The sequence below is a fragment of the Pogona vitticeps genome, chromosome 6 (assembly GCF_051106095.1).
Source record: "Pogona vitticeps strain Pit_001003342236 chromosome 6, PviZW2.1, whole genome shotgun sequence".
Taxonomy (NCBI): domain Eukaryota; kingdom Metazoa; phylum Chordata; class Lepidosauria; order Squamata; family Agamidae; genus Pogona; species Pogona vitticeps.
Genome location: NC_135788.1, coordinates 91,771,903 through 91,791,079, shown reverse-complemented (window position 1 = coordinate 91,791,079; position 19,177 = coordinate 91,771,903). Strand labels below are relative to the sequence as shown.

At 41.1% G+C, this 19,177-nt stretch overlaps 1 protein-coding gene across 7 annotated transcripts; it reads right to left on the bottom strand.

Moving 5' to 3' along the window:
• Positions 1–218: 218 nt before the first annotated feature.
• On the bottom strand, positions 219–18,208 carry CASC3 (CASC3 exon junction complex subunit). 7 transcript variants are annotated; one of them, XM_073004243.2, is made up of 14 exons: positions 17,879–18,205; positions 15,396–15,423; positions 12,938–12,975; positions 12,204–12,359; positions 11,109–11,260; positions 10,330–10,506; positions 9,448–10,136; positions 7,928–7,995; positions 7,208–7,319; positions 5,892–5,990; positions 3,596–3,828; positions 3,076–3,198; positions 2,858–2,914; positions 219–1,646 (listed from the first exon to the last, which is right to left on the bottom strand). In XM_073004243.2, the coding sequence occupies exons 1-13, from the start codon at positions 18,107–18,109 to the stop codon at positions 2,879–2,881; spliced, it is 2,142 nt and encodes a 713-aa protein (XP_072860344.1). In that variant the 5' UTR covers positions 18,110–18,205; the 3' UTR covers positions 219–1,646; positions 2,858–2,878. The 7 variants fall into 7 exon arrangements, with proteins under 7 accessions (XP_072860344.1, XP_072860343.1, XP_072860342.1 ...); XM_073004242.2 differs by having other exon boundaries at positions 2,858–2,901; positions 7,928–7,992; XM_073004241.2 differs by having other exon boundaries at positions 2,858–2,901; positions 17,879–18,204.
• Between the last annotated feature and the right edge of the window lie 969 nt (positions 18,209–19,177).

Below are 19,177 nucleotides of genomic sequence, written 5' to 3'. Positions count from 1 at the left end.
AACCAAATTACACCAAACAAGCACATGGAATATATTTTTATAATTCTTTTTAGTTTTCTACATCAGTTTCAAGCTGCAAGATATATGGAACACTTGCTGTCCAGGTTTCCTTTCAGATACAGGAAGCCATTGCTATCAAGTAATTTCTGCTGCCCATTGTATCTTCTGTGTCAAGCACTTACAGTATCATCATGTACAAATGAGGGCACTCGGAGGAGGACAGGAACAAAAAAATTTATTAACGAAAATTAGCTATCACAGTGTCATCAGGTCTAAGATTTCAAGACTGATATGTTAGAAGGATAAATGTCAAACGTTAAGGCAGAGGAAAACAATACATTTACAACATAAGGGGCTCCTTCTCCAAATGCCAGCTGTACTAAAAAAATTAAATTAAAGAGATATCAATTAAAAATACACACAATCTCTAATACTTCGGGGAGGAAGCTACACATGCATCAAAAAAAAAAAAAAAAAAAGCAGAGGTGGCTGTGAGCGTTCTGTTGCCAGGATTAGTCTTGTTTTCACCAGCATAAGTACTTGCTGGTTGGTCACTTCCTAGCAGTGGTTTTCTAAAGAATTAGAAACAGGATGGGGGTGGGGTTAGTAGAAGCCATGCAGCTTGGCAGGCGAAATCTAAGCTGCAGAATACAGGCAAACAAGCTGAAGAAAAGCTGCTGCTATTCTTAGGAACATGATCCTCTCCCCCAAAAGTGTGGAGAAGTTAATTTTTGGGCAATGTCTCTGAGATCCCCTCTGCCAATGCAGTCCCCGGCTATGCTTATTGGCGATTTTGAAATACAATGCTTCCTAACAAACCTAATGGGGATTGGATCATAACTTTTTCATTTTCGCACACCACTAAACAAAGATGCACCTATTGGTCAGCCTGGGACATCTGAACACTTTTTCAGCTCATGACTGAAAGCAAAAATTTGCCACTGGGACTAATTCTAAATTAAGGACCATTTCCTTGAGAAATTGTGTGTGTGTGTGGGGGGGGGAGTGGGACCTCAAAAGACAACTTTCACTGGCAGAGAGTGTGACCTTCCTTCAGTTTTTTTATAATTCCAATCCAAGAGACCAAGAAGAGTTTGCACAAATATTACTTATTTTAAAATCAAATTACTGAAAAAATCAGCCAAGGAGAACAGATTCACACAACTCAAGTAAAGTTAACGGAGACAAGTTAAACAGAAGAGAAATAAAGCAATGTAAAGTCTTCAAATGGGAAATCAACATGACAAGTTGGGAAGTTTTAGTTTGACATGTCAAAACAGTCACACTTAAAGATTAGAATGTGGAGACACTGTTGCTCCCTCACAGAGCACAGGAATCTTATATCCGATAATGTTTGTATAGCCTCTTTGCCCCAGGAAGAGAAAGACTGAAAAGATATGCAATATCACTGATACCTTCCTAATGGCAGTCTGGCCCTGACCATGATACTGACATGGTTTGGCACTGCAGTGTGCCCCAATTCCATGTGCATCACCTATAATGAAGGGAAATGACAGGAAAGACTCCACCCAGAGAAGTTGCCTTCTGTTTGCCACAGCTGCCAACTCTGCTACTCTACTGAAATCAGCAAAGTACAGAGTCCTTTAAGTGTTGTTCCTCTCTTTGGATTTTTCACTTCTGCCATCCTAGAGAAAAAACAAGTGAGACAAGAAAGCAGAGTTGGGATTAATGTAGTTTAGGTGTCAATGATAAAGAATTCTTTACACTGTTGCTATGTCTACGTTTGATCATGTTCTACCATGGGCTTGCCCGTTCATCTTGAGGCCAGATGCAGGGGTAGGGAACCCAGGGAATTCAAACTCCACTTATCAGTTCCAACCAGTATACCCACTGGTCGGAGATGACAACTTGTGGAGGGCCACACGTTCTCTACCACTCTTCTAAACTATAGCTGGGATAAGCCAAGGTACACTGCGACCAGCAAACAACCAACGTCTTGGTCAGATTCCTTATTGTCTCTTCCTGCTTAAATCAGTACCCTTTGTAATAATGACAGGGCAGGTACCTAGCTTTGCATTCATATTTGCACAACCCATTTAGACTCAGTTGTATTCCACTGGGGCCAAGTGAATGGACTAGATAGGGGATCTCTTCTAAACCTATTGTTTTAAGCAAATCACTCCACTATCTAAAACTGAGAGGCAGGAGGATTACCCTGAGAATGCATGAAAACATATGAGACAGACAAATTTTTATCTTTGGTCATTCAAAATTCCTGATGACTTCATTCTAACTAAACTGGTGGTAATCCTATGACACACCTATACCATTTCAGTCCAAAAGTAGTAAAATTTATACGGGCTACGAAACACTAATATACATATGGGCTATAAAATACAAATATCTGCACGGGATACAATACAAAACAATCCTGCATATACAGGGCATTACAAGACAGTGTATTTTTATCTCAGTCTTTTCTGGCATGTTGGTTAGCTACACTGAGGAAACTATTTTGCATGAAAGAGCCTTATACAATTGAACCCCCTACATATTGTGCGAGGTGGTACAGCCAGTCACAGGTTTCTTCCATCTTTAAGTTAGACCTGAACTCTTGAAGAACTGGTTTAAGTGGTGATGAAGAGTGACAAAAAGCAACATTTTCATGTGAAAGAAAAACATGTTCAAAATAAAGAGAAACACAAAACTAAAGACAACAACAATACTGGATTGTACCAAACAAATAAATAATGATGATGTGCTTTTTACATTGATCATACCAAAAACAGAACCAACTTCCCATACAGTGAAGTTGCAGTTATCCAGATAGACTTCAGCATTTTTTTTACTTAAACAGGGTCCACATATCAAGTCTGTTCTTATCTACTAAGCTCACCTTCAAAAGTGTTTAGAAATGTTAACTGGAACCCTGTTTACAACCTGCAACGAGAATCTAGAGTTTGCAACACATCAGAACAACAAACAAGTAGAGATTTTCTGCTCTCCCAAACCATTATTGTGGGTAGAAGGGGGTTTGTGAATTGTGAACTCCATGCTCATGGAAGTACACAAGATCACAACAGAGAGAAACAGGAGAGTGAACGTGGTAGATACCTCAGGGGGTGGTGGTTTAATGGTAACTGGCTGTGATGTTCTTCGTGGTGGTGAAGGCTTGGGCTGCACTTGCTGTTGGACCGTGTTGTAATAGGTAACCCCTCCATACACCTGAGACTGGGCCTGAAAACCAGAAAAAGGGAAATCACAGACACCGAAGTACTTATGGTACCTGATTTTTTTTAACTAGAATGAAAATAAACAAACAGATCCAAATAGATATAATTGGAAAAGAAAAACAAAAAAAAAACCAACCAGACAAACAAAAACAAGAGAGATCTTCACTACACAATGGATCATGCTCTCTTCACTTGACAACTGAATTATCTTTGCGTTATCCTTCTAAAACCCAAGAAACTTAATTCATCACCCATTTTGCAAGGTGCCTGCCAGAGGGCTCTAGTGACAGGATAAAAGCTTGCTCTGACAGCTGCTACGCTTGGACATGTTGATGCTTTGCTTCTTTGCCACCATCCATTTTATACTTCAGTGTTTAAAAATCAAACTAGAACAAACTTACTTGAGCGTTGGGATAGAGATGAGGAGGTGGAGGTGGTGGAAGTGCTCCTGGAGGATAAGGATAACTGGGACTGCCAAAATTCATCACTCCAGGGGGAGGAGAGAAGTAGGTTGGTGCTAGCAGCTGCTGTGGTGGTGGTGGTGGAGGAGGCTGTTGTCCAGGGGGCATGGAGACCGGAGGAGGATATAACCCAGGGTTAGCCAAAGGTGCAGGTGTTTGGTGTGGATGTAACCCTGGCAGACACATAAAAACAGTGCAGTCAAACAACTGCTTCTGAAAGCAAAATACCATACGAAAATGGTGGTGAACTAAACCTCAGTTTTAAGGACCTGTGTTACATTAAAAAAAAAATACCATTTAAAAAAATCTTTTTTTGTCTCTACAACAGAAAACATTATTTGGAGCATCTTTGTGCCAGCCATTCTACAGGTTCCCCTAATGGGAGCTAAAACTAAAAGATTAGATCTCTCCTATTGATATAAGATGTGATCCTTAATAGTAAGCAACCCAGAGTGATGTAGTGGATGGACTAGGGTTCGCATTCCCACTAAGCCATGGTAACTCACTGGTAGAACTGTGTAACTGGTAACTTCATTGGTAGAACTGGTAAAACCGCTCCTTAATTACCTTGAAAACCCTATTAGGTTCAATATACCGGTAAGTCAGATGTGATTCGACAGCACATAACAATATTAAAAAAGCTGACACTGCATCAAAAGTAGTTTTTTCCTATGATTCAAATTAAGTTCAAAGTTTCTTTATCTTTCTTGCCCAGAAGGGAAGGCACCTGACAGGGAAGAAAAGAAAAGGATTCAAAGAATAGTATGTATTGTTTTCTTGACTGAGGCAGGAAGTGGCATGGGTGCAGCTTTCCTACAGCAGTAAAAGCAAGTAATCAAAGAATATACTCAGTCTCCAGAATCTGACAAGAGCAGCCATTTTATTCAGAACGGTCTATTCCTAAGGCAAGACAGGACAAGATCTTAAACTCCAACTCATGTCAGCCATAGTCAGCAGAGTTTGTAGTGGAGGGCAAGAGACTGTACATTCCATCATAAGAGGAAACAGCATTTTCAAATACGGCCTCTGTGATCAATGAGCATATCTGCGGTCTTAAGACATGTGATTCTTAACGTTATCCCAAATTAACCAAATTTTAGGTGTTGTTCTAAGTTCACTGGTACAAGGATTCATGTAGCACTGAACATGATTATTCAAAACAAAACAAAACATTATTTCTACTCATTTTGACTCTCACTGTCTGCACAGAGTAAATTCAAGAAAAGAGAAGGGGGAGAAAGAAAAATGTTCACTTCCATACTTGTGTGCATCCCAATTCTGAGCTAGCCAAACTTGCTTTGCATTTGGTTAGCATTTACGACAGGTTTTCAAACACAATGAAATGGCAAGGATGGAATACAAAGCTTGAATGTGGTACAGACGTTTTACAGATGATGGAGGTCTTATACAAATGAACTGGAAATTTGGCATCATCCAACAATAGGGGAGGAAAAGAGTAGAGATGTACCTAACTTTGATTGATATGATTCACGATCACATGTGTTCGCCTCATAGACTTCCCTCCCAATCTCTCTCATAGAACACACTTATATGCGTGCATTTACAGTTTGTAAGCATATCTCACTTCTTTTGTGTCAGAAGTAATTCAATGTTACCTTCCAGTGTGGAGGAATCAGCTAACAGGGTGCTGTGATTGTCCAGAGCATGCCAAAGTATGCTGACAATCTTCACATTCTTCAAGGAGGCTGCTTCTGGGTCTCCCAGGTGCAAAAACACCACTACCGCCCAGAGCAGGCAACTTAGAAGGATCTGAGATATATGTATGTTCAGATATCTTTTGAAAGAGCCATCCCTCAAGGAGGTAAGCGGGATGGCTTGTAGATAAAGGGCCTTTTCGGCAGCTGCCCCCAGACTATGGAATCCCCTCCCAACTGAAATTCGTCTGGCGCCGACATTGATGACTTTTTGGTGCCAGGTCAAAACCTTCCTGTTCCAGAAGGCTTTTAATTAAAATAACATCAACTGTGGGTCCTGATGGCAATTTTAATTGTATTTTAATAATTTTATCTTTTATTGTACTTTAATTGAATTTTAATTGTTGTAAGCCGCCCAGAGACCTTTGGGTAGAGTGGGTGGCATATAAGTTAAATAAATAAAATAAATAAATATCAAGGGCATATATATATGTTCACATCAGGTATGCCCACATAAATGGTGTATGTTTATGTGAGAGTGATTGAAGAGAGAAGCAGGCCAAACTGTGACACTGTCCTACCTGGATGGGGAAGATGCATTTCTGGCTGAACAATCACCCCCTGAGGAGGTAGTGGTGCAGGATTTTCACTATGTGTGTATATTGGTCCCTGGAACTGTACTGTAATGATAAAACATTAACAATTGCCTTTATTCCTTGGACAATGATAATTTAGCAATAGCACGCTGGAATCCTAGCAAAAAGAAGCTGCAACTGCCACGAGGATGGAGCACAAGTCAGATACTTCACAACAGTTTGGCACACTAGCCGATAGATGTATCCCATGGTATAAAAATTAAGGCTTGACTTGGACTGACGAGATATGGTTTCAAATTCCCATTAAGCTATAAAGTTTAACAGATACATCGGGCTCAACTGCCATTACATTATAAATTACCTGAGAGCCGATGGGGGCGAAAACCGAATCAACACTAAGTATACTGCTTCAGCCTCTCATAGGAAGAAAAGGATATTGATGAAATTTAATATTTCTACATAGAAAAGGACTAATTTTGCAGCAAGGAAGTGGAGACCACATGTCCGTCCACAAACACATCTGCCACAACAGAGGCAAATATCTGTCCTTCTGAAAATAGCCTCTCTGTAATATCTGAGAGATCTCTCAACATCTGTAGGCATCCTTCAGTCTCGAGACACTATGGTAACGTGCTCTGAACAAAGGTCTTGGAACAACATCTAGTGCGGCTGAGAAGTCCAATTTGAGTGACAATCCCTTCCATGCTGAAGACAAATACAATCTGTCCCTGGTCCAGCTCCCTGATTTTGCTGGTTTCGGGACTGCCTCTTTGCCTCAGCCTGCTGAACAAGTGTCTCTTCAAATTGGGAGAGGCCATGCTGTGCCACCTGCCTCCAGGCTGAATGCTCACATGTCAACATTTCCCATCTGTTGAGGTCCATTCCTAAGGCCTTCAGATCCTGCTTGCAGATCTCCTTGTATCACAGCTGTGGTCTCCCTCTGGGGCGCTTTCCCTGCACTAATTCTCCATACAGGAGATCTGATGAGATCTCTCTACACTTTCTCTATTATTCTGGTACACACAAACCTGCTTTTTTTAAAGTACTCCAGATGCTCACTAGAAGATTGAATAAATTGGTTTGCAGGTGCTTCATGCTCTAGAATAATGGTCCCCAACCTTGGGCCTCCAGATGTTCTTGGACTTCAACTCCCAGAAATCCTGCCCAGCAGAGGTGGTGGTGAAGACTTCTGGGAGATGCAGTCCATCTGGAGGCCTAAGGTTGGGGACTACTGCTCTAGAACACAGTGAAACTCAGTCAAGACCTACATCAAAAATATTCAAATAGCTGATAGCACTTACGTGTATCATAGTAGTGCCCATCCATTATGCTTATGTGCACAGGTGGAGCAGGCTCTGGGACAGGCCTCTGACGCTGCGATGAGTAACGCTTTGCACGGCCCCCTTGAACACCCTAAAACAAGCACAACAGTGTCTGGGTTTCAATTGGAGATGGTAAACAGTAAACACTCTTCTACTTACTCAGCTAGCTCTGCTGTTTACAAAGTCAGAATCCTCCCATCTGTTCACATCTTATGTCTTCAGAGCAGCTTCTGCAAAATCCTAAGGATTTCAGTTCTCACTTCAGGATTCTAGTCTTCATGGTCAAATAAAAAATTGCTGCTAGCATGGCATTTTGCCCATTTAATTCTTACCCTGATGACATCTGGAGGCTCAAGTTGATGGTAATCCTAAGAAAAACTACAGTAAAATGTCCAGAAAATGAGAGAAGTAAGGTGTCGGTGGCCCTCTCAGCTGAAAGAGAACTGTCATCCCTTGGCAACTATAAGCTTTATTCTCTTTGTCATCAGCCTGTTTCCCATTCTACACAAGAGTAAAACCAACAGTGATTAAGCCACCATATGACTGCTCAACTAGACTCAAGCTGCATACTTTCTCCCGCCTGCTTGATTTATGCTCACTTATCACAGAAAGTGGGAACTTGCCTTGGAGAATTCTAGTACCACTGCCTGCCAATCAGACCCACCCTTAGAGAAGGAAGAAAGAGACATGGGACTTTACCATCTCTTCAATCCTGTTGAACTGAGGTGGTGGGGCTGCTCCAATGTGCATCTGGTTAGGAATGCCTGCTGGAAAAGAAAATGAGACAGAAAACAAAGCATCAAACTACTCCTCACCTTTTCTTTCTTTAATTTTTTTTATTATTTTAACTATAACACAAACATAAACAAAATACATAAACCAAAATACAAATTAACTGTGTTCCCCACCACTACAGATGGGACCTCTTGCAATAATCTTCTTCTTCCTCTATCTTCCTCCTCTCCTTTTCAACAGAATTAAGACGACTGCCAAGAGTAGGTTCAGGGCACTCCAGGAAAAAGATGAAAATGAGGAAAAACACGTTTTGCCAACTTTCGGAGAGAAAGGTAGGACAGATAATGGACTTACAAGTGTACAAATATGAATCCAATAATTACTTTCCTGTTTGGTGCTCAGGAAACAATACTTGCACAAGCCCAATGTAATGACCTTACTAACTTGTACCTGGAATAGATGAACCAGTTTATACAGCATGAATACAGTATCTGGACTGAGTAGCATTTCAGTGGTCTTGAGGAAGGAAGTATAAATTTGAGAAGTTCACTTAAGTAGACAATCTATGTTCACCAACAGCAAGTTACATAGCCAGTTTACCCTACGGCCTGGTTCTTACAAACTAAAAACTTGGTGAAACTCTTTGTGGGATCTGCCACCCTATGTTGCACATGAGGGTGACCTGACTGAATGGGTTCTCTATAGAATTTATCTCTACATAGAGAAAATCTAGATTTTAGACAGGGAAAACCGGCTTAGCCTTTTTCTTGACAGGCTAGACTTGTATCTAAAGAAAGAATCTAAAAGAGCAATAAATTTATTATGGTACAAACTATCATGAACTATAGTTTATTTAAGCAGATGCATGAAGTGCACACCAACAAAACTGGGGACAAGGGCTGCAAATTTTGAAGACATTTGCAAATGGAAACAGCCACAGCCACATTCTTAACTCTGGTCATTCACAAAACAATTGATAACAAACATCCTGGCATAGGCAAATAAAACATTTAGTGTAAAAATTTCTTATCTATTCTAGAAGAAAATCACAAGAGACAAAAATAAGCCTTTTAAAAAAATTTTCAACTCAGCAGTCTCTCTTATTCTTATCTGTCTGTGTTTTTTCCCCTTGACGTGGCAAAGGCTTATGCTGTAAGAAGTAAACCCTACTACTGTACCTCTCTGGAAATTATACTGAAAAAGTTTTGGGCTTTGTTTAAGATAGACATGATCAAATTATGCAACATTCCATATGAAATATGAAGAATGACAACCAAGGAACCGTTTTGAACTGTAAGTCTGTCAGCTATCCCCATGAACCAGATGAACATCTAAGGCTCTAACGTGCTGCTTTTTACAGCTGATGGTAAATTTTATCTTTTTTTTCTTTAGTAATCTTTTTGCACTTCTTTTTAAAGGGTGGATTGAAAGCAACTAAATGCACCTGATGCCATTCTGCTTCAGCTTACTGCCCAGCCACTTACCTTGAGGTTGTATGAACTGTGGCTGTCCTTGGTTCCAGTTCTGTTCCGTCATATTCAGCTGGGTCATGTCCTGCTCAAGACCATCTAAACTGGCTTCAACAGGAACCTCCCAGTTACCAGTCTTTGCTGGTGAAGGGGTTGGTACAACTTCTGCCGTCTTCAGTGGTGCAGGTGTCAACCCTGATGGAGGTGGGACTTCATCTGCCAATTTCCCTGTCTCACCGGCTTTGTTCCGACTCCTCCTTGCACGAGAGTAGGACTTCTTTTCCACAGGTCTGTCAGGGGGGGCTTGAAGAGAATCGGCAGCAGTTGTTTGGATTTCTGGTACCACCTCTTCCTTTTTAACAGGGCTGCTGCAAGCATGTGGGATCTCTACCTCAGGAGAAGGCTCACGAACTGGAACCGGCTCTGAGCGTCTCACTCGGTAATTGCTCTCATGCTTTGATTGCTCGCTGAAGCGGGGTGCGTGCTGACTGTTCACGTCCACAGCACGATAATTTGGGCGGGTCTCTTTATAGCTGTTAGATCTTGGGAAAGTCCTAGGAGGAGGCATCCGCCCTGTCCCTGCCGAATTCCTATTGATGAATGTCCGGGGTGGCACAGGAGTACTGTCTAGGCTCTGGTGTCGTGGTGGCTTACTAGGCCGTTCATTAGACCAGTTTGGCTCTCTTTGAGGTGGACTCCCAAATCTGAATGGAGATAAGATGTCATATACCAGAAATTAACTCCTCAAAGCTACTCAGACTAGAGTGTCGAGATTCCCAACTCTAATCCTCCTCCTCAACCACCCTAGGAGCCAGAGAGAAATCTAGGCCCTCAAGATCCTCATAGTATTATTCAGTAACAAGTGCATACACACAAACTGTATCCCTGCTAACTCACCTTGGTTTACGGACTCTCCTGGGCTTGATGTCTTCAGGGTTGTGTGCTGAGCGGATGTCATAGCCATAAAGAGCAATCAGCTCCTGTCTTGTTTTGGGGGCTTGCTCATCTTCCCGGAACTTATCATGCTCCCACCGGCCCTCATCTTTCCACAGCTTACGCTGGCGCCCTTTAGGCCTTATGGATCAAGAGCCAGTGAGAACTGATTAATTTCTATTCTGTCTTTTGAGAGAATACAGAGCCCCAGATGGGCTGAAAGGCAGAATACTATAAAACCATTCAAAAACTAATGCAGTTGAAAGAAAGTTCAAATCAAACCAAAAGCTTAGCAAAATGAAAAGATCTTCACACTTTGTCAAAAAGTCAAAGCAGAGAAGGATAAATTAGCAAAAGAGGAATATCATGGCCAAGAGGTTTTTGCACCCCTAAACTTACAGGAAACCAGCTTAATGCTTTCTGTAAAGCAAAGACTGCTTCCACAGAAACTTTCTTTCTACAGGAAAGTGCTCAGAGCCATGAAAGTGCTCTGTAGTCACTGAAATAATGAGAAATGGCTGTCTCACATATTTTTTCCACTTCATTACTGAGCATATAATGTGTAATATCACACAAACACAATAAATTGAAATATGGTCTTTTACACTAGCTTTTACTTCTTCCCCTTTGGAACCAGATCCTTCAATTATTTAATTCTGTCCTACTGTTAGACAAGCTGTCTGATGCCATGGCCCCTGTCTAAGAGGCTCACCCCATCTCTCTATGCTGCTGGTGTCACATACCGGACTTCCTCCTCCTGGGTCTGCCCACGAAGGTCATGTTCAAAGAAAAGACCTTTCCGAGGGATGTATGCTGGGTTCTTCCGGTCTTCATCATCATCCAGGTGTTTAGGAAGTTTTTTGCCAACTTTGTTCTCTGTGGGTTCAGTGCTTTCCTGAAAAGGAAGAAACCAAGTACCTTTTCACCTTCCCACAACTGAAAAACATAGTAAATAGTCACAGAACCCACAATCCTTAAAGTCTGCCAAATGATACTACAAGCTCAAGAAATATATCTCTGGATTTGTATTTTCTTTGTGTTTTACAGAGGATTACTACAAAGTGCTGTTGAGGTGATATATTTCTCCCTTAATTGAATAGTTACAGCTTAAACTGTTTAAAATGCCTGAAATATTTATATCATCTGTAATCAAACTGACTGAAAAGTAGGACGAGAACATAAAAATGGGGAGGGCCTTCAAATAGATATAATTAGGTCTATGATTACTTCTCTGAGTTACATTAATAAAGAATGCAGAATAAAGATGAAGTACTGACATGATTCCAAAAAACCAGATACCCAAAATACTGAGCAGAAATAACCATACCAACTGACAACAAGAAAATATCGTTACTATATGAGGATATCTTAGTTCCCAGAAAATGGAACTTGCTTTCTCAGAAATTCCGTTTTTCCTTTTGTTGCTTTCAAAAAAATCACAAAAACATAACATTTAAAATTAAACTTTATGATAGGGCTTAATTTTTTATGATGATTTCAACTGTTTGTAGATTATTCATTTCAATGTTTTCTATTGTCATGTTTTGTTTCTTCTGTTTTTCATAAAACTTTCACTTAGTCTTATTAAAATTTTTAATGTTTTTTTAACTATCATGAGCTGCCTGGAGCACTACTTAGTAGTGGAAAGGCAAGGTAGAAATGTACACAACATTTCACTTCAATGGTAAAAATAATACTAATCTGCTAAAATTTTAATGTCTTAAAATGCAAGATGCTGCTTTAAAAAAGATAAGATCATGTTTATTAATTAGTTGAAAAATATAATATCCCAATGTCAAATTGATTAGTACATATATTGAGCTTTCAGCAAGACTTACTTGCCCATCCCCACTCTGCCTCTCGCCTGCCACGGTGCCTTTTGAGTCTGGTTTTTCATCCCCTTTGTCTGCTTTTGTGGTCAATTCGGTATCATTACTTTCTCGCTTCAGTTCCACTTTGGATGTTTCCTCCTCACTATATTCCCCTTCCTCAGCCTGAAACAAACATTCAGTCCAATTCAATGAATGGCATAAAGAAGCAATTCCATCCTGCACCTCATTCTCCCTCACAAAGCATCCTTATGTGTGAAATCTGATGGCCATCAACATTTGCAACAATTAACACACACTCACAGCGCACATTTCTAGTCTTTAGACCTGCAAAGCAAGTCTGAAATATTGGGAAGAGGGACAAATGTCTTCTGAAGTAGAAGCGGGAAATCTGCCGCCCTCTAAATGATGAGGGACTCTGTACAGCTCCAGATAGCATAGCCAACCGCTATGGGTGATGGGAGCTGAACTCCAACAGTATCTGGAAGGCTTATGCCAGTAGCAAACTTTCAAAACAAAGGAGCCAGGCAGCTTTCCAGGACAAGGGCGACACATTTTCCATGCCCTGATTCATCCAAATCTATAAACGACCTGGGCCAGGGTCCAAGAGAACTTCATAGATTTTACAAGGTCCTTGAAGTGTTTTTTTTTTTAGAATTCAGTGAACTGGTTTGGGTATTATATTCATGGGATAAATAGTAGCAAAAATATTTGCATGTGCCTGTAAAAATGGCTCCACTTACCTCAGAGTCTTCAGCACTTTCATAGTCGGAGAGAACAGCTTTAAAATAAAGAATTGTTTGAGATTAGAAGCATAATGTCAAATGCAGTATGTTCAAGACCAAATTTTCATTTTTCTTTCAATCTTCTACCTCCTCATATACTCTATATTCACTATTCACTAACAATTATGCTATCCACCTAACTGATCAGACATAAAGCCTATTTTATCTTTGAGTCCTCCTTTGTTTCCAGTATTTCTCCTGTCATCAATTCACACCACTTCCTCCAGTAAAACGGCAAAAATACTGTTCACACCACCCACTCCTTTTGCAAAAAATCACACTCAAGCATTTCTCACAACTACTAGATACTTCTCTCTAGTCTTCTGATACCATATTTCATCTTCTTATCTGCATCTAAAATTCTTCTCCATAACTGTTCACCTCTCAGAATGGCACCTCTTAAGTATCTACTGGCTAAAATTTTGTTGACATAACTATACTTGTGATAGAGTGGTGATGCCACAGCAAAGGGATTTTCAGTAAACAAAACCTTTCCCCTTCTCTCCCATGCTTGTCCAACCTGCAAATAATCCCTTCCATCTTGTGGAAGCCATGGAGAGAAGGAGGAAGGACAGGTTACTCATCTGTAACTATGGTTCTTCAAGTGCTCATCTATATATTCACAACGGGTTCTGTTCAAAATGGAGTTACATGTAGGTGCACAACCCATTTGTGTGAATCATAGAGACCACGAAGCAAGAGCTTTTAATTACTGAAAATCTCCCCTTGCCAATAAACACCATCACCATCCTACAGGCATAGCTATGTCAATAGGATTTCAGCCCCGTGATTTTTCAGAAATTAAAAATTTCCACTTTTCCCCACCCCCAAAAACTCTCCCCCAGGAAACTACTGGGGGCTGCAAGATAGAGGGGATTCTTTACTTTCCAAAAATTGACACTGGTGGTACAGGTAAAGGTAAAGGTTCCCCTTGACAATTTTTGTCCAGTCGTGTCCGACTCTAGGGGGCGGCGCTCATCCCGCTCTTCAAGCCATAGAGCCAGCGTTTGTCCGTAGACAATCTTTCTGTGGTCACATGGCCAGTGTGGTAAGATCATCTATTCCATGGCAATTTTTGGAAATTAAAGATTTCTCCTCCAGTCCTACAGCCTCCAATGGCTTTCCGAAAATGAAAGGGATCTCAAGAGAGCCTTGGGACCTATGTGGGGCATTGAAAAATTTTCATTTCTGAAAAATTGCCATGGCTGATGTTGTAATCATCTTTACAGAGTGCAACTTCTGGCAACAAGATTGCAACCCAAATGTGATAGTCTTTTAATCCTTATAACGACTTCCTCCATGCTGCTGGATACAGCATAAAATATTCATCCCTACCTTTATCCCTTCCACAGTCTTGCCTCTCCTTTTTCATCTGCAGCCATGCCACTACATACACAATTCAGTAAATCCATTGCTTTTTCCTTGTTATGAATCTCTGGCTCTCCTAACAGATTTACCTTGCCTGCTTTGCTTTTCTCTGGGGGAAACTTAAATAATATTGCCTTGATCACTACTATCCAATCCTCTTGAAGGCTCACATTACATATGTTTTGACACAATACTGTACTTCATATACTACTGAAGTACGTACATATGGACAGCCCATTCACACCAATGCCAAATGTGCAGTCTGTTAGGAGTACGGCTGATAGGCACATCTCTGCTCTCCTTGATGAATGTCTACATACATGGGATGGGGGAACATTACGTGAGCCCATCAAACTGTTCCTTAAAAGACAGCCATACACATTAGATTTGATCATTTGAGAGTAGTACCTGTCCCCGGGGAAGGGTACCTGCCACAGATTACTAATACAGATATTCAATTTACTTAGTGATAAATCACTTGATAAAGTCCCCCAACATTTAGATACACAAACATACTCAGCTGTGTAGTGGTCTTTTCTTCAAAGCCCAACTATATTGATATTGACCTCACTTCAGTGCCACATTAAAACATGGCTCTTCATTTGAGGACTAATGCTCATGACTTTGTCTTTAGCCTACCGGATGAAAGGTTTTATTGTTGCTTATTGTTTTATACAATTTACAGAAGTACTGATTGTGCCACTCCCTGAAATTTTCAGATGCAGGGCAAGATATAAACAGTAGAAAGAAAAACAAATTTACAAATAGAGACAAACAGGAAGAACTGATAGAAAACCATCTCATTTTGCTAACTTCTTGACCCAGATTGGCCATATCTAGTAACAAAAGGTCCCTGGATTTCCCCTAAACCCAAAGCACCAGAAGCATAAGAAACTGTCTGGAAAGTAGTAGCATGCTTTTGTTTGGTTGTTTTCTTGCAGGATTTGATTGTTAATTTTAAGAACATTCACCAACTCAGCTCTATACCACTGATGTCACCATTCCCCACTGCTCATGCTGAAAGAACAAAAACTAAAAAAGGACTTACCATCCCCTTCTATGCCATCTTCACTTTCCTGTTTTTAAGAAAGAAAAGGTTACTCTACAGAGAAATTCACGCAGATTTAAATGAAAAATAATGCAACTCTATAAAAAAGATTAAAAGATTTATTATAAATACAAGTCACAAATATCTAAACACATTAAAGAACCCCTCTGATGGAGGCATACAGATCAATAGGTTCTCCTCTCAATTAAACAAATCATTAAGCTCTTTGCCTATGAGCTACTGTAGTAATAGCAAGAATATTGTTGCCCTTCATTTTACATAAGTATTACAGGGAATGTACCAAATGTAGAGAGAAGAGAGGTTGAGCCAAGACCCAGAATTGCACACTAAGATATTACATCTCTGTGAATTCACAAAATCTCTGCATTTCTTGCCCACCTTTATTTTTCTCTTCATATATACCTTACATCCACCTCTACTTACTCTTCGCTCAGCTATCTGACTTTCTTATTACATGCTTACACAATCTATTTTCTTATAAAAACAGTCGTTTAAAGGCTGACACATTTTATTTACTAATCTTATTCTTATAACTGCAGAGATGGCAGGGACCCTATGGATCATTGAGTCCAGCCCTTGTCAAGGAGGCAGAAAGGAGAATCAGAGCAGCATACTGCTTTCATAGATGGCAGCCCAATGAAACATGCTGCTCTTCACAAAACCTTAATCTCTTTGTTGTTTATGCTACCATAGACTAAATTAGTGACTGCCTTGAAAAACTTCCTGTAATTTGTTTGTGGAAAACATACTGCTTTTCACAGCAATGCCAATGGAATCAAGTGTTTGGTCTGCCTTGGTGCTTTTCTCATTAAAGGGGGAAACAAGGGTGCTTTGATTTAGATGAGGAAAAGTAGCTGGGTGCTCAAGAAAGAAGGGCCATTTTCTCCTTCTATGTCCAGAAGAGGTGCCTGATGTCCACATTCATTTAGAAAACAAGAATGATTTTATTACAGAGGAAGGAGGTCAACAGCTGCTTTTGGGAAAAGAGCCGCAAGGAAAGGCTGCTAATCCTTGTAGCATGCCAGAATTTTTAACTGTTGGTTTCTAAGATCTACTGTACTTCCTTTACCTATTTGTATCTTTTTGGCTTTACTGTATTTTGCAATGCTGCCCTCTTAAACTGTGTCTTAATTTCTGGTGTGCCTCCTCACTCTCCTCAGGCCCCTACAACCATACGGCTTCCCTTAAGAAAAATTGTGACCTCGATACCTTCAGATCCATAATATGAAATTCACAAAAGTGTATGATTGTAATATGCAAGCTCCTAATTACCATCTAGCAAGCACAATTAAAAAATTCCCATGCTGCTGCGGCAATGTCCAATACAACAAGATACTACAAGATAAAATTGTAATTGCTGCTGAGAGGTTTAGCACATGGAATATATGAAAGCCCCCAAGTTTAACATATAGTGACAGCAAGACTGATTCTACCTTACTTCTGGGGGAAGCACAACAAAAACTAAGAGCTGTTCTGTTATTTCAGTGTTAAAATAATTAGCCAGAATAGCTGGATCTGCTGAATGTATAGCAGAACAAAGGGTGACTTCAGCAATCTGCAAATCCTGTAGTAGTCATACGGCTGGACAAGGAACCAGTGCAAATTCCTAGTCTGCCCCTTGAAGACCCCTCAATTCAGTGCCTACTTTCAACCTACCTAAAAGTAATTTTCAAAGTGAACCGGTAACTGTATCGCCCTGAATCATTATATTGTTGTTTTTGCACACTTCAAAATGTCATACTCAAATTTGCTGACTCAAACTGTTGACATTCATTAAATAACCTTCAGATACAATTTGTTGAAGGGCCACACTACGTTATTAAAACACAAACATAAGAAAGTGAGTATGAGCATGATAAATACAAGGCAACATTCATTTTAAAAGACTACCACCTACTACACATTGTAGGATGGTTCGTTAAGTTCCACATACACCTGACCATAAATTAGACTTAAAAAAATTATAAAACAAGACTAAGGAGTAACAATATTGGCAAAAAAAATCATATTAAGAGCCTAGCCCTTGGTGTCAATTCTTGATTCCAAGATCCAAGTACCTGAGAACGAGGCTAAGTGATTATGTGGTAAGGGAACCACACTGTATATGCTCAGGGGCACTTTCCTAATTAGAAGAAAACTGGTGGGTTTCTTTATTATTGTTGTTTCTGAGGGAGAACCCAAAGCAAAAACAAAGTGTCCCAAAACATCGCCCTTTGAATTTCCGAGACTCGGACACAGATGCCTGACAGGGGTCACTGCTTCACACGACGGAGTGCGAAATTCACTTTCTTTCTTTCTTTCTTTCTTTCTTTCTTTCTTTCTTTCTTTCTTTCTTTCTAAAAATTCTCAGGCCGTTTCGGAGATGTGGCCTGAAATTCAACTAAGCCCAAGAGCGAACAAGATGTGGCGACGGGCTAAATCAAGCCTCCCCTTCCACTTCCCCGCCCGGTTTCTTCACTTACACACTCCGAGTCGGCCGGGCTCCCTCCAACCGTCACCGCCGCCTCCGCACTTTCGGCATCGCCAGGGCCAGGGCCAGGGCCAGTGTCGCCGCCGCCCCCGCTGCCTCCGGGCCCCGCCAAGCCGAGGCGGTGGGAGCCACGCGGGGAAGGGGCCGCGCTTCCGGGAGGCGAGTCGGACTCGTCCTCCTCGCTGCTGTCCTGCGACGCGCGTTGCCTCCGACGATCCGCCATCTTGACAGGACCCAAGAGATGAAACGAGAAGCGAAACGGTTATGAGGCGGCGCCGGAAGGGGGATGACGGGTAGGGACGGATGACGCACGGCTTCAGAAAGACTACAACTCCCGGCATACACCACGGGCCAGCTAGATTTCCCGGCTCACTCTTTTGTCCCTGATTACTGAAGAAGCGGAGATTGCGAAAGTCTGCGGACAAAAACAGTTCAGAGAAGGGGGGGGTCGCATCCAATCAATGTGTGCAGAAGAACTGACGTCACGGAGGAGGTGCCTCAACTGTTAACAGGGCTGGGAGAAAGAAGCCCTGGTAACAGCGTCACGTGCTGAGCCTAAGGACGGGCTACGCGTCCTGGTCGGGTGGGGGATGTGCGTAACCCGTTGTGTCCCGTGACGTTTTGCCATTGCATCGATGACGTCATGCCTGCTTATCCTGCAGCAGTGGAGGCGTGGGGACTGAGCATCATCTAGGTCTCGGAGGGAAGATGCAAGAAATGGTGCAAAGCAGTTACGGGGTGGGTTTATGAAAGTATCAGAAACGGTTCAGGAAATGGTGCAGGACTCCAGCAGGACTCGCTGTTCCCTCTATTATTCGGGCAGCTCTCTTGACAGGAGCAGGTAAACATTAGCAGTAATTAATCAGTGTTACTGCTAATGCTAACATTGATGGAAGCTCATTCACCTCCATCCCTTGTGCTATTGAGACAAACCGTTCGCCCTTTCAAAAAGAAGACCGAAGACAAATCAGACATGACAAATCAGAAACCAACAGAGTATTGAATCTGCCCGTGTTTGCTTCATGTCATATATGGAGGCCATTTGGAATATAAGCATCTATGAATAGTTCTGCTGGGTCAGATCAATGATTAACTGAATCCTAGCATTTCAACAAGAAACAAAAGCAAAAAAGAAAGATGTGACACCTTAAAGACTAACTGCTATATGTTAATATAGGCTGTGGCAGAACATGCCCACTTCATCAGAGAGAAAAATACAGTACAGAGACTAAGACATTCATGCAAGGTTGCAACTCCAGTAGTTTCCAAAGAAGTAGCCATGTTAGCAAAA